The sequence below is a fragment of the Chiroxiphia lanceolata genome, chromosome 15, assembly GCF_009829145.1.
Source record: "Chiroxiphia lanceolata isolate bChiLan1 chromosome 15, bChiLan1.pri, whole genome shotgun sequence".
Lineage (NCBI taxonomy): Eukaryota > Metazoa > Chordata > Aves > Passeriformes > Pipridae > Chiroxiphia > Chiroxiphia lanceolata.
This window is the reverse complement of record NC_045651.1, coordinates 7,911,240-7,923,979: the sequence shown is the minus strand read 5'-3', so window position 1 is coordinate 7,923,979 and position 12,740 is coordinate 7,911,240. Positions and strand designations below refer to the sequence as shown.

At 51.9% G+C, this 12,740-nt stretch overlaps 1 protein-coding gene across 1 annotated transcript in view; it reads left to right on the top strand.

Annotated features, from left to right (window-relative positions):
- Nucleotides 1–11,103, top strand: part of ARHGAP26 (Rho GTPase activating protein 26) — a 116,396-nt gene extending 105,293 nt beyond the window's left edge. Inside the window, 3 exon segments of the mRNA XM_032702980.1 lie at nucleotides 2,458–2,561; nucleotides 5,123–5,214; nucleotides 7,041–11,103. Of these exon segments, the coding sequence (XP_032558871.1) occupies nucleotides 2,458–2,561; nucleotides 5,123–5,214; nucleotides 7,041–7,129 (285 nt within the window). The 3' untranslated portion in view covers nucleotides 7,130–11,103.
- The last annotated feature ends 1,637 nt before the right edge of the window (nucleotides 11,104–12,740 follow it).

The following is a 12,740-nucleotide window of genomic DNA, read 5'->3' as shown; positions in this document are numbered from 1 at the left end:
GAGACAGGACTTGGGTCTTGCACTTAGATAAGCTCAGAAAGGAGATACTCAAGCAGCATCTTGAAAATAAATACCTGTATTTCATGGAAGGGAGATGAACCCTTTGTGTGTGTCATACCCTGAGGTCTGTGAGTCCTGGGCTGCAGCTCAGGTGGGTCCTGAGGTATCCATGGGTTCTTCTTGAGGAAATGTGCTGGACGGACTTGCAGAGCTGTGCAGGAGCAGCTTGGCCATTTTAAGACCATGTTCATCTCTTTTGTGAGCAACCTGATGGGAACAGAGTGGTCTGCACACCAGTTAGTTAACAGTTCTCTCTGCTGGTTTGGTGGGCATGGAGAGTGTTTTCTTTGCCACCAAGGATCCAAAGACACCAAAATCCTACTCCAAATTATTGATAACTTCTTAGGCAGAGGCTGGCCTGAGTGCCAGTGCTTGCAGTTGGGCTTTTTTACCCACCATTGCAGAGACACCTAGAATCCTGCTGATTGCATTCCCCACTGCCATTAGCGTAGCGGGTGCGCAGTTGTGGAGCGATGACAGAGCGACTTTGGGGGAAGTGAGAGCTGCATTCTTTTGAAATGATTTCATCTCAGAAAGTACATTGGGAATTTCTAGTCCCAGAGCCCTGTACAGTTGGATTTTCCTTCTGTCGTGCAGTGAGGACAGCCAAGGTCAGTGGTGGAGGTGGTGGCTGTCCCATCGCTGGCGCACCCCGTGGGATGTCACGGTGCCCCATCCCACACTGACACACCCAGTGAGATGTCCTCTTGCACCCCAAGCCCTGTGCCTGCAGCCACGGTGGGTACAGTGGCAGGAGGGTTGGTGGGTGTTGGTGGCCACTCTCAGTGGGTCAGGCCCAGCCACATTTTGGTCACCAGCTCATCACCCCTCCAAGTTCCACCTTGACCAGGCTCCTCTTGGAGAAGGGAATTATTGTGCCATCTGTTCACAAGAACTGGTGCCTGAAGGGTTCATTTTGGCAATTTGGGATGACTTGGTGGTCTTGGTAGCACCTCCTTCTCTTTGGAGGTGGCAGTAGGTCAAGTATCTGGTAAGTACCAGTGGCTGTCAGGTTCGCTAAAGACCAAGGCAAACAGGTAATTACTCATTTTTCAAATGACAGACAGTTTTATTGATAAAAAATGCAAAAAGATTGTTCTTTAATAACGATTATTATTAGCAGAACATTTTGAGGATCTCTAGTTATAGCCTGCCTGTGAGCATTCCCTGTTTTCCAGCTGCACTGTCGTATCCCATTTCTATATGCATATAATCCTCTGACATAATAAAGGTGTTGCCTGCAATTCATCAATGTCTGTTGAATCCAGTGACACAGCTCCTACGAGGAGTAAAGCCAAGAGTTTGGCCTTAAGCAGGGGTGGTCCAATTTCCAGGAGGAAAGTGCCCATGTCATGAATATCCCTGTGCGGTGGCAGCCAGAGGACACTACAGAAGGTTAAATTGTTGGTCTGAACTGCTCCAGCAGGGCTGAGGTTCTCCCCACATGTTCTGGAGCCCCAATTCCCTGTATCCCTTCCCTCTCCCCTGGGAGGCCCCAGCTCAGGGACAGGGATGAGGACATCCTGGTGGTTGCTAGTGGGTCATGCCCACCTCATCACAGACCTGTGTGATCAGGGGTACTGTCTCTCTCTCAAGGGAAAAAACATAAACCATGATGCTTTTACAAAACTTCTCGCTTTTACAGAAGCATTTGCAGTGGGGAGAGGATTTTCTGTTGTTTTATCAGGGATAGAGTTTATAATCTGAATTGGACAGGGAATACCAATGAGTTCCTAAACATAGAAACAGTAGATGAATCAGAGTCAAACTGGTATTTTAGTACAATAATTGCTTTTCAGCGAACCAGTGAATGACCTGAATCGAACAGTTTTGAAGGAACCAAACACTTCTGCATGCATTTACCAGTTCAGTAAATTGATTCAGCTTCAGTTGACAGCTGTGTCTTGAAAGTGAAGAGCTGTTTGCATGAGGGGAAAAAAAAAAGAGTTCTGTGATGTAAAACGTGGAAAACATAATCAATGACATTTTTATAGCACCAACTGCATGAGCACTGCAACAAGTGACATACAGAGGGGGTGGAGGCTGGTCACAGGCATCATTAATGTCCAGAAATACCAGCAGCTATTTCTGGCAGCACTGGGGGAACTATAAGGCAGGTAAGTGGCTGGGCTGCCAGCAGTGAGACCCCTCCTCAGCAGAGGGGACGATGGAGCAGGGGTTAATTGGAAGATCCAGCTCTTGTTGTCCAGAGAAATGCAGATCCGGCCTTGAAACACTTCCCAAGGTCTTGGCACTTCATTTCGTAGCTGTGTCTCATGCTCTGAATATTCCCAAGGCACTTGCTATCGTCGGCTGTCGTCTCACTGTCTCTCGGTTGCTGTTTGTTGCTGTAGTTGCACGTTGATAAGGTCTCTGGTTATGTCTTGCAGCCCTCAGAATCCAAGCCCAACGTCACCCCTCTCACCGTCCTGGCCCATGTTCTCTGCGCCATCAAGTCCTATGCCCACCTCCTCTACGTCCAGCGACTCATCCCCCATCAGGTCTGTTGCACAATTCGCTTTGCTTTTTGTTGCTTTTGCTATTTCTGTTTAATTTCCCCAGTTTCTCCCACTTCACTTCCCTTTCCCTTTGCATCCTGCTCGAACCCCTGCAACACAGCTGTCTGCACTCAGCAAGAGAGGAGCTTTCAAACCCTTCTGCCCCAGGAGGGACCCTTTGATCCCCCCTGGGCCTCTGGGAATCTCCTGCCCAGGCGAGCAGGAGCTGGTACTCACAAGGTCGTGGCCGCAGTGCCCGGTGTCGCTGCTGGTCTTGGTGGTTTTCTCTGGCCACTTCAGCTCCTGAGTTGGCTTTACTCTGCTCTGCAACAGGTAAGAAGTGTACTACAAGGAGTAAAGAGCCTTTGAAAAGCACAGTCATCCCCCATTTTCTGGCCACTGCTTCATCTGGGATCTGAGGAGGGTGAAGGACATGGGGCAGCACAGGCATTTGCTGCTCTCTGCCCATGTCTGTGTGCTTGGGCATCTCTGGAGCAAATTGGTCCTGGAAGTTGCAGATGGACCAATGGAGGATTCCCAGTGGCCCCTGGAACAGTGGGCCAGGCTGTGCTCTGTGCCAGCCCTGTGGGGTCCCCCCGGGGTGCCAGGAGCTGAAGCGGGTGCTGCAGTGCCATCGTGCCACACTGTGGACACAGGGCCTGCACTGCAGGTCCCAGCAGACACTCAGTGTCACTGCTGGGCCATGTGCTGGGTGCCCTCGAATGGAATTCCTCCTGTCTGAGCCCACCCTGGCACAGTGGAGCAAGAGGCTGTTGCCATTCCTGGCTGATCGTGGCTCCCAGTCCTTGGCAGGTGCAGAGCTGGGCACCAATCCCTGCACTTGGGAGATGTGTCAAACCTCTTCAGTGGCCAAGCTCTTCCCCCACACCTGCAGCCATGCAAATGCTGCTGCCCCTTCACAGGGCACTGATTTGTTCTGCTGCATGTCTGCGGAGGCTGCCAGTGCATGATGCCCTGTGAGCAGCCTTCCTCATCAGGGACAGGCTCAGCATCCCCCAAGTGCCCACAGAAGGGCAGATGGGTGACACTCTGGAGTGCCATGCTGGCCTTGGACCATGCTTGGAGGCAGGAACTGAACGAGAACAACCATCAGGGTCCCCAAAAGCCCCACAGGGCTTGGCTGGGCACAGTGGCAGCCAGAGAGCAGCCAGTGGGCAAGGGGCAGGTTGGGCTCAGGGATGCCAGGCTGCAAGGGTTGGTTTTTGGGGAGAAAACCAACAACTTGAATAATTCAAGGTAGTAAGCCTGAAAATACCTTTTGTTTTTCATCTGATGGTCTCTTAAGCACTCCACGTGAGTGGTGCCTCCCTGGCAGTGAAGGACCCTCTGGAGTGGGAGGACTGTTTGCCCATCCTGGGTTTTAAGTGTTTGGGAGCTGCTTGTGTCAGGCAGCTGGAATTCTGAAAGGAGAGACCTTCATTTCAGGACTCTCTTCACTGCAAAGCCAAAACCATTCACAGCTCCCCTGGTTTGGGGTTTGCTGTGAAAGGGAACTGGTTTTGCCACAGAGCACTGCTGCTTCCCTGGGCTTGCTCAGAGGGAACTCTGAGGAAGTTCAAGTCCTTGGAAAGATAAAAGCTGGTGAAAGCACTGACCTGAGAATGGTGACGCCTTGTTCCCCACCCCAGCAGCTCCTGGGGGCACTTCCATCACTTCTCTTGGCCGTGTCCCAGCTGAGCAGCCTGCAGAGTGCTGGATGGAGCCGGCTGGTGGGGTGGTCCAGTGCCTGGGCAGGTTGGCACTGTCACCGCCACCATAGCGTGGCAGTGTCCCAGCTTTGCACCAGCCTTGCTCCAGCCCAAACGCAGGAGGCTCCATGTGTGGGGACAGTTTTGTACGCCTGCGCTTTGCTGGGGGGACCCTGAGGTCCCTCCTTTTCCCTGCTCTGTCAGTGGATTGCTCCATTCCTGGCTCTGTGCACTCCAGTTCCCTCCCCCGCAGCGTGGGCACTCTGACACTTCCAGCAAAATCTAATGGCTGTTAAATCTTTTTTACCTTCAGGTACAGTCTCTAAAGAAGTGCAGCAAATTCTTCATGGACCTGCTTGGTTTTCTGTTTTGAAATACCTTTCCCCCAGTGCTGATTTTTCTTTGAGAAATCTTGTGGTTGCAGCTGCACCCAGGAGTGATGGGTTTGGCAGAGCGGGGCTGGTGACACCTTTGCTCTGTGCCAACCTCTGGTTGGTGATTGGCCCCTCAGAGACTCACAGAACATTCCAGCTCCAGCCCAGTGCCTGGAGTTCTCCTGGGGACCTTGGCTTGGGCTGCTGCTGTGTGGGCACCAGTCTGGGCTCTAGTCCTCATGGTGCCAGCTGGGATCAGATTGGGATTTACCTTGTGGTGAAATGTGGCTCATCCCCAAGAACCTTCAGCCTCATCTGGTGTCTTCCTCGTGCTTCCCCCAAGCAGTGTAGCCATGGACCCTCACAGAGCAGCAGAGGCCTTTGGACCCCTCTTCAACAAGGACGTGGCCGCCCCTGGGCACAGCAGGGGGTGCTGGTCTGTCTGAGTGGTTTTGTACCAACCTCTGCCCTCTCTTTGCAGCTCCCCACTGCGCAAAGCCCGCGCACTCTACGCCTGCAAAGCCGAGCACGACTCAGAGCTCTCCTTCACGGCCGGCACCGTGTTTGACAACGGTGAGTCCTGGGGGTACATGGGCTCATTTTTCAGTGCAATATTTAGGATGTAGTTCCTGGAGTGTTGGGAAAGCGGGATGGCGAGAGCTGTGCCCGGTGCCACTGGCACAGCAAGGCTGTGTGACCGTGCCAGGTCCCTCCCATGGGTACAGACCCCTCTTCTGAATTCAAGGGAGAACCCAGTGAGCTGGGACTGCCCCAGTGTTTGCTGTACACAGAGCCATTCCTGGAGGGCTTCTGGGTAGAAGAGATTAGATTCCACGTACCAGCACCAGAAATATTCTGTGCAGTTGCTGTCATGTTTCATGCAGAAGATGGAGAAGTATCATGTGCTTTGTCCCTCTGGATACTGAGCACTGCAATAGGTGGGCTTTGCTTAGTGAAAGACAACATTAATGAACATAGATTTTTCTGTTTCCTGCACCAAGTATCTGTGCCCCATGGAACTGAGCAGCTCTGGCTTAGTTATAATCCCAGCGTAAAGAAAAGATTTTTTACTACTTTCCAAGTAATTCTTGGCTTTTATATGTTATGCATTGTCATTTGGGAAGCTGCTACCACAGACACTGGTTTTGCCCTGGGATATAGAGGAGAATACAGCAGAAAGGGGAAGATAATGAGTCCATGTGAATTAAAGACAACCCCTCATCTAAGCAGCTCCATAGTCATCTAATAAATAAACATGGTCTCCCCTTTGAGAGCCCATGGGAATCAGAGCAGCTCGGAGGGGAATTAGGAGGGGAACAAGTTTGAATTAAATACATTATGTTTGCTGATAAAAATCAATGGATTATTCAAGGGAAAAAGTACACAGTGTGTTCCAGTCACTCAGCAGCGCAGTTGGGGCTCACGTTGGCTGGAGTTAGAACCAGCACAGCTTGGTGGGAGTCTTGCTGTGATCAAGGGGCTTTGCAAACCCCAGCAAAGGCAAACAGATCTCAGAAATACATGCAGACAGGTACTAGTTGGACTTTAAGCTTTGTGACCAAGCAGCAGCTTAATCCAGTGGGGATACTGGGGTACTGCTGCCCACAGTGAGCAACACCCACATGGTCAATAATGGCACATTTGAGAGCTCCAGTTAAACTCGTGTCTTGTCCAGGTTGGTTCCAGACATGGTGTGAACAGTCAGACCTGCAGAGTCACGGGAGGCTGGGGCAGCTCCGAAACACTGCATCGGTGTAACCCTGGCCTGGCTCCTGCAAAATCAGCAAATTTGCAGGAGTTGATTGAATAAAGAAAGGCTTTTGAGGACTGGTCAGGTTTCTGGTTGCACACAATCAGATTGCAGGGTTTGCTTTCCCGCCGGGAGCATTCGCTAATGCAGTTTCCCTCCCAGACTGGGCCAAGGCCGAGCCGGGATGTGCAGGGTTACGATGTGACCATGCTCTCCAACCTCAAAGAGATTTTAGCCCAAATCTGGAGAAAGTTTTAACCCCTCTTTTTATCCCAAATGCTTCACTTCCCTCAGCCCAGCAGCTCCAGGTAGTATGTGGACACGCCATCTGCAGCTGAGTGTGCAGCTCCTTGGTCATGTGGTGGGATTCACTTGGGGAAGGAAAGGCCGAGGAGTCCCATGGGAGAGCAGGCACAGACAGAGCACTTCAGCTGTCTGAGCCCCTTGGTGTGTTCACAGAATCATCGAAAGGTTTGGGTTGGAAGGGACCCCAAAGCTCATTTTTAACTCTGTTAGTTTTCCTTTCTTAAAAATAAACACAAATTAAAGTCTCACTCTCTTCCAAGAGCAGCTTTGATGTGATCAGCACACAAGGAGCAGCAGCCCCAGTCCCCTCCTGTAGTGACCTGCCCTTTCCTTCTCTCCACAGTTCACCCATCCCAGGAGCCTGGCTGGCTGGAAGGGACCCTCAATGGCAAGACAGGATTGATCCCCGAGAACTATGTGGAGTTCCTATAACTGTGGGTTTGTGCAGCACCACTGCTGAGTGTTCCATGGTATCCATGGCGGAGTCCTGCAGGCCCCTGTGTGACGTGGGGTGAGGACATCCCTGTGCCCGCTGGATGGATGTTTGTGTGGATCATGACATGCTCCTCTCCTCCCGGTGTGCGCTCCAGGGCTGCATGGGAGCAGTCCTGGGGAGATGGAGAGATGCCCGAAGCCCGTATCCCAGTGATGAGAAAACCAGGAAAGGGACAGCTCCACACTGCAGCCAAGTGCTCCAAGGGGCCAAGTCTGCAGACTGTGAATGGCACAAGAGCCCCCGAGCTGGGTGTTCCTCACAGCAGGACCGTTCACTGGCTGCATGGAGCATCAGTGGGAGCTGTGGGACCCCCACTCACCAGTGTTCCTGCCAAGGAGGAGCGGCCAGCAGCGAGTCCTGTGCTCCCAGATCCTTCCCTGCATTCCAGCCAGCCTGAACGACACTCTCCATGCTGCCAGGGAGCACCCTGACCTTGGGGGCAGGGGAAGGGTTGGGGTGCTTTTGGCTGACACCAAACCCCAGGCTGGGGCTGCAGCAGTGCTTTGAGGGGGCCGAGCCCCCCGTGGTGGCTGGGGCAGCCCTGGTGAGGCGACCGCCCTCCTCGTGCCACCGCAGTGCCGGGTCCTGCAGGCGAGAGCGAGCCCTGGGTGGGCTCTGTGGGGGCTCAGGGTTGGTGGGGCTCAGCAGGTGCTGGCATGGCAGAGTAAGGATATTTTGGACCAAACCTCTCAAGCTCTTTTTTTTTTTTTTTAAGGATTTCGATTTTTGTGAGATAAACCTCAGTGCTGGGTGAGGTGAGCAGCCCACACTGCCTTCCTGGTGCAGCCCCAGACAAACCCTGCTGTTTTTTGGCTATTTGGTACCTCCACTTCCCAATTCCCATTGCACAGACACGTCCATGCTCCCACCAGTGCCCAGGCCGCTGATGTGCCGTGTTGAAGCTGTGTCTGCCACTCTCCAGCACTGTTTTTTAGGCATCTCCTTGCTTGCAGCCTGGTGTGTTGTCTGTCCGTGCCAAGTCTGTGCAGTGCTGCTTGTGCAAGGTGAATTATTTCCATCCTCACAGAGCATTTGCTGTTGGTGTGGTCAACCTGGGGTCTGTGGAGAGCAAAGGACGAGCCCTTCAGCTCCATCTGCCCTCAGAGGATGCTCCTGCTCCGTGTACACACTGCGAGGGCTCAGCAGAGCGAATGTGCAAGTCCCTCATCATTCCAGATCATTTTTACGGGGGAGGGTGGAAGAAGGAGCCCTGTTTGACTGCAGAACCAGGATATTGAGAGCTGGAATTATTATATTTTATAAAAGAAAGTCTCAAAAGAACCCCCAGCCCATGGTGGTGAGTCCTGCACCAAAGCGCCGCTGCCGCCGCCCTGGGGATGGATGTCGTGGCTTTTTGTAATAATTTTTAAGACTCTGAGTGACTGAATTGCTGTATGTGTCACTTTTTATTTTTGAAAGAATTAATGTATAAATAGAGTATCTTAAAATATTATGAGGGAAAGATCTATATTTGATATTTTTAGAAGAGCTGTAATGAGAGAAGTGAAGGACATTTGAAACCTGTCACAGAGACACTCCCAAACACCCTGATCCCCCACCTCCCCCAGCCTTGGGCTGCTGCTTCGTTTGCTCTGTGGTGTCACTGAGAGAGGAGGGAGCTGAAATTTCAGCCTTCTTCACGTTTCTTCCACAGTAATTAAACTTCCTGGGCTTTTGTCTTGGGGGAAAAAAAAAGAGGAAAAAGTCAATCATTTTTTTTCTGCTTTCCGTGGCAGGCAGCACAGATTGTTCCCACGGGATCACACCCTCTCCATAACACCCCAGTGCTCGGGGGATGCTCTGTGCTCCTCACCTGCCTGGTGTGGTTTGGGCAGGGGTGAAGTTCCCCACCTGCCTGGTGGTCTCTGCTCTGAGGTGTTGGAAGAAGAGGGTGAGAGGTTTGTAGGGATAATGCCAGTGTTTCAGTGGCACATTGCTGGTTCATGTCCATCCTTGGATTTAATAGTCAACATTTGTGCTATTTCTTGGTTTTCCTGAAGCTGAGGATGGGGCCAGTCTTTTTCCAGTCCTGGCATCAGATGGGGCTGGGCTTTATCCAGCTCTGGCATAAGATGAGGCCTGGCTTTATCCTGCCTCGGCATCACTCCATGACTGTGGCTGGTACTGGGACCTTGGGGCTGCTTGGAGCTGGCACTGGCCCTGCCTGGGGCAGGTGTAACAAAACACCTTCCCAGAGGGTTAGGAGAGGGATGGGAAGGACTAAAGGAAAGGATTTTTTTAAAATGTTTAATATTTCCTCTGTCACCACTCTTTGCTTTTGTTTGGAACTGTCCCATCCAGAGCTGCTCCTCCATCATCACTCCTGCCTTCACGGGATGCTGCCAGAGCAGAGAATGCTGTGGATGAATGGGAATTGCAAACATGCCAAAACCACTCCAAAAGGCATTATTTAGGGACACGGTATTTAAGGGCCTGTTTAGTGATGCTGTGTGAGCACCAGCACAGCCCACCCGGTGCCAGGAGGCTGTTGCCAGCCGTGTCCCCACAAAACCTTTCCATGCAGTGTCCCCCTTTGGCTCCTCAGATGCTCCCGTTACTCTGAGACAGGAGTAAGTTCCTTTTCTGAGGCACATGGGAGCTTTTGGATGTGCTACCTAGAGGGTTTCTGGGAACAAAAGTTCCATGCAGACATATTTACAAGACGTCTCCTGGAGGAAAGGGAAATCAAGCCTAAGTTATTGCTCTTACAGGAGAGCCAGTGGAATATTTTTTTTTAATTAAAACTTTCCAAAAAGAAAAATTTGGCTGGAACGGTTACTAAATGTTCCCTTTTTGGGCCAGCTTTAATAGTGTCGTAAACATCAGTTTATTCCAAGACAAATTAAAGATAGGAAATACTTTTTTAAACCAGCCTGACAGGGCATTTGATGCTTAATATTAAAGTCATCAGTCAAAGTGATACGAAAGCTGGGTGGTGGCATTGCCCATGAGCAGAGCCTCTCTCACGGTCCCTGGCCTGTCATTTTGGGCATTAAACCAAAAAAAAAAGAGGTGGTGCAATAATATCTGTTGGAACCAACGTCGGACAAGCCTCACGGCGCAGCCCTGCCATATTTCAGGTCAAGGACACAAGTCTCACAACTCGGTGAGGCCAGGCCACCACGGGCCAGCCTTGGTCCCAGTGTCCCAGTGGCCACTGACACATGTGGCATTTCTGAGGTTCCCACAGGCCCGTGGTCAGGCTGTCCTTGTCTCTTTACTGATTTTCTGGAGTTTTGAATCGGCAAGTGAAGCATCTCAGATGGTTTGAGAGCTCCCAGACTACTGCCAGCGCTCCTGTCACACCTCCCAGTGCCCTGCTGGGGGCTTTGGGTGGGGTGGGTTGGATCAGGTTGGGTTTGGGATTGTGTTGGGTTGGATTTGCATTGGATTTGGGTTGGATTGTACTCAGATTGGTTTTGGCTTGGTGTTGGGTTGCACTTGGATTGGGTTCCATTTGGGTTGGGACTAGGTTGGGTTGGATTGTGGTTGGATTAATTGGGTTGGGCTGGGTTTGTTGGGTCGTGGTTGGGTTTGGGTTGGGATTAGGTTGAGTTGAATTGGGTTTGGTGTTGGGTTGTCATTGGATTGGGTTGTGTTGAATTGGATTGGGTTGGATTTGGGTTGCGGTTGGACTGGGTTTCCAAAAAAAGCATCCAAACCCCCTGGTTCATTGACAGCAGTTCAGCACATCGAGGGATCAGGTGGGTCTGTAGCCAAGGGAAGACTTTACCTGCACAAACCCAGAGCCTGGTGGTGGAGGGACGTGGTATTTTATCAGCGAGCGTGTGGTATTTTAATTATTCTAATGAACCATAAACCTCAAAGCAATTATAGTTTGTACATTTGGGCTAATTCAAAATTTTAGCTTTTGGGAAATAAAGATTAAAAGCAAAGGGTTTTTTTTTAAGAAATAGCTGTTTAAGGCTCTATTCTCTGGGTGAGGAGCTGATTGTTTGCAGATGAGCTCGGCAAAGCAGCTGGTAATTTAGCACAATGCTGACGGCTCACAAGGTAGCACCTACCTATTACTTATTGTAAATCCTCCCTCCTGCTAATGAAGCTTATTCTGTTTCTAAACCTCAGACAAAAGGGTCTAGAAAAATCACACCTGGGCACTAAACTCACTGACGCAGGCAGGAAGGGGGAAAAGTCTGCATCAGCCGGGTGTCCTGGAGACCAGCCGTGGGCTTGGATTAGGAGGGGATGGCAGAACAGGGGCTGGAGGTGGGAGCGAGGTGGAGTTTGAAAAAACCCATCTCCACAGGGAGATTTCTGTGTCCCTGCTGCCGTGGGTCCATCTCTCTGGGAGACCCCACAGCCCTCATTGCCTCCTGCCTGCTACTCCCCCCTCCCTGCCCTGTGCTGGGGTCCAGCTGTTACCCAGGGCAATCAGATAATTAAATATCTGCAGATTGGTCAGAGCTTTCCTTCACAACCACCTGTGAGTGAAGAGCAGTGGAGGAGTGACGGGTGGTGAGAAAGGCTCTGGGAATGAGCCCCAGAAGGGCCAGAATGTAGGAGTGAAGAAACCCTCTATGAGAGCATCTCCCTGGCACAGGGGGCTGGAAGGGGCCTCAAAGACCATCTTGTGCCACCCCCTGCCATGGGCAGGGACACCTTCCTCTAGACCAGGTTGCTCCAAGCCCCATCCAGCCTGGCCTTGGACACTTCCAGGGATGGGGCAGCCACAGCTTCTCCGGGCAACCTGTGCCAGGGCCTCATCACCCTCACAGGGAAGAATTTCTTCCCAGTATCCCATCTAACCCTACTCTGTCAGTGTGATGCCATTCTCCCTTGTCCTGTGACTCTATGCCCTTGTCCAAAGTCACACCTAAAGGTAAGTTCTCCTTTCCAGCTGATGGCACTGTGGGCAGCCTGGGCTGGTTCCTGCTGCTCCAGTAGCCAGTGAGGATCTTTTCCCAAGGCTGCACTGGGAAGTGCTGCTGTGCCTGGCCCTGCCACAGCAGGAGGTGCCCACGGCCAGCTGAGGGGTCGGGGCTGTGCCGGTGAAATTCCATGGCCCTACAGCCCATCCGGCCGGGATGCTCTGCTGCCGCAGCAGCTGCGGGTTGTGGGTTTGGTTGTAACTCGTCCTTCCAGCCGCTGCCGGAGCAGCTCTTGTGCAAACAAGCTTATTCTAATGCTGTTTACCTACAATGACTCCTGAGGGAGAGCTACCGGCCTGGACGGCAGCCAGCGCTGGGCTGAGCAGGGAGTGTCTGCCGTGTCCTCCTCACCCGGCTGAGCCGGACGGTGACACTTCCACCGGGATCCGGTTCCTGTGCAGGGCTGGGGGGCACCGGGGGCACTGCGGGACGGGGGCTTGGCTGCTCCTACTTGGCCCTGGAGCTGCTCCTCGAGCCCCGTCTGCCTAATGTGCAGCTGCCTTCCCTGTCCCACTCCCACAGATCCCGGAGATGTTATGTTGCTTTCTAAACCTTATTAATTTTGCTGCAGCCATTTATCTATAATAAATATTTCTGGGTCTGGGGGATGCACGTGCTGCTTCTGCCTCTAGGGTTTTTTTGTTGTTTGGGGTTTTTT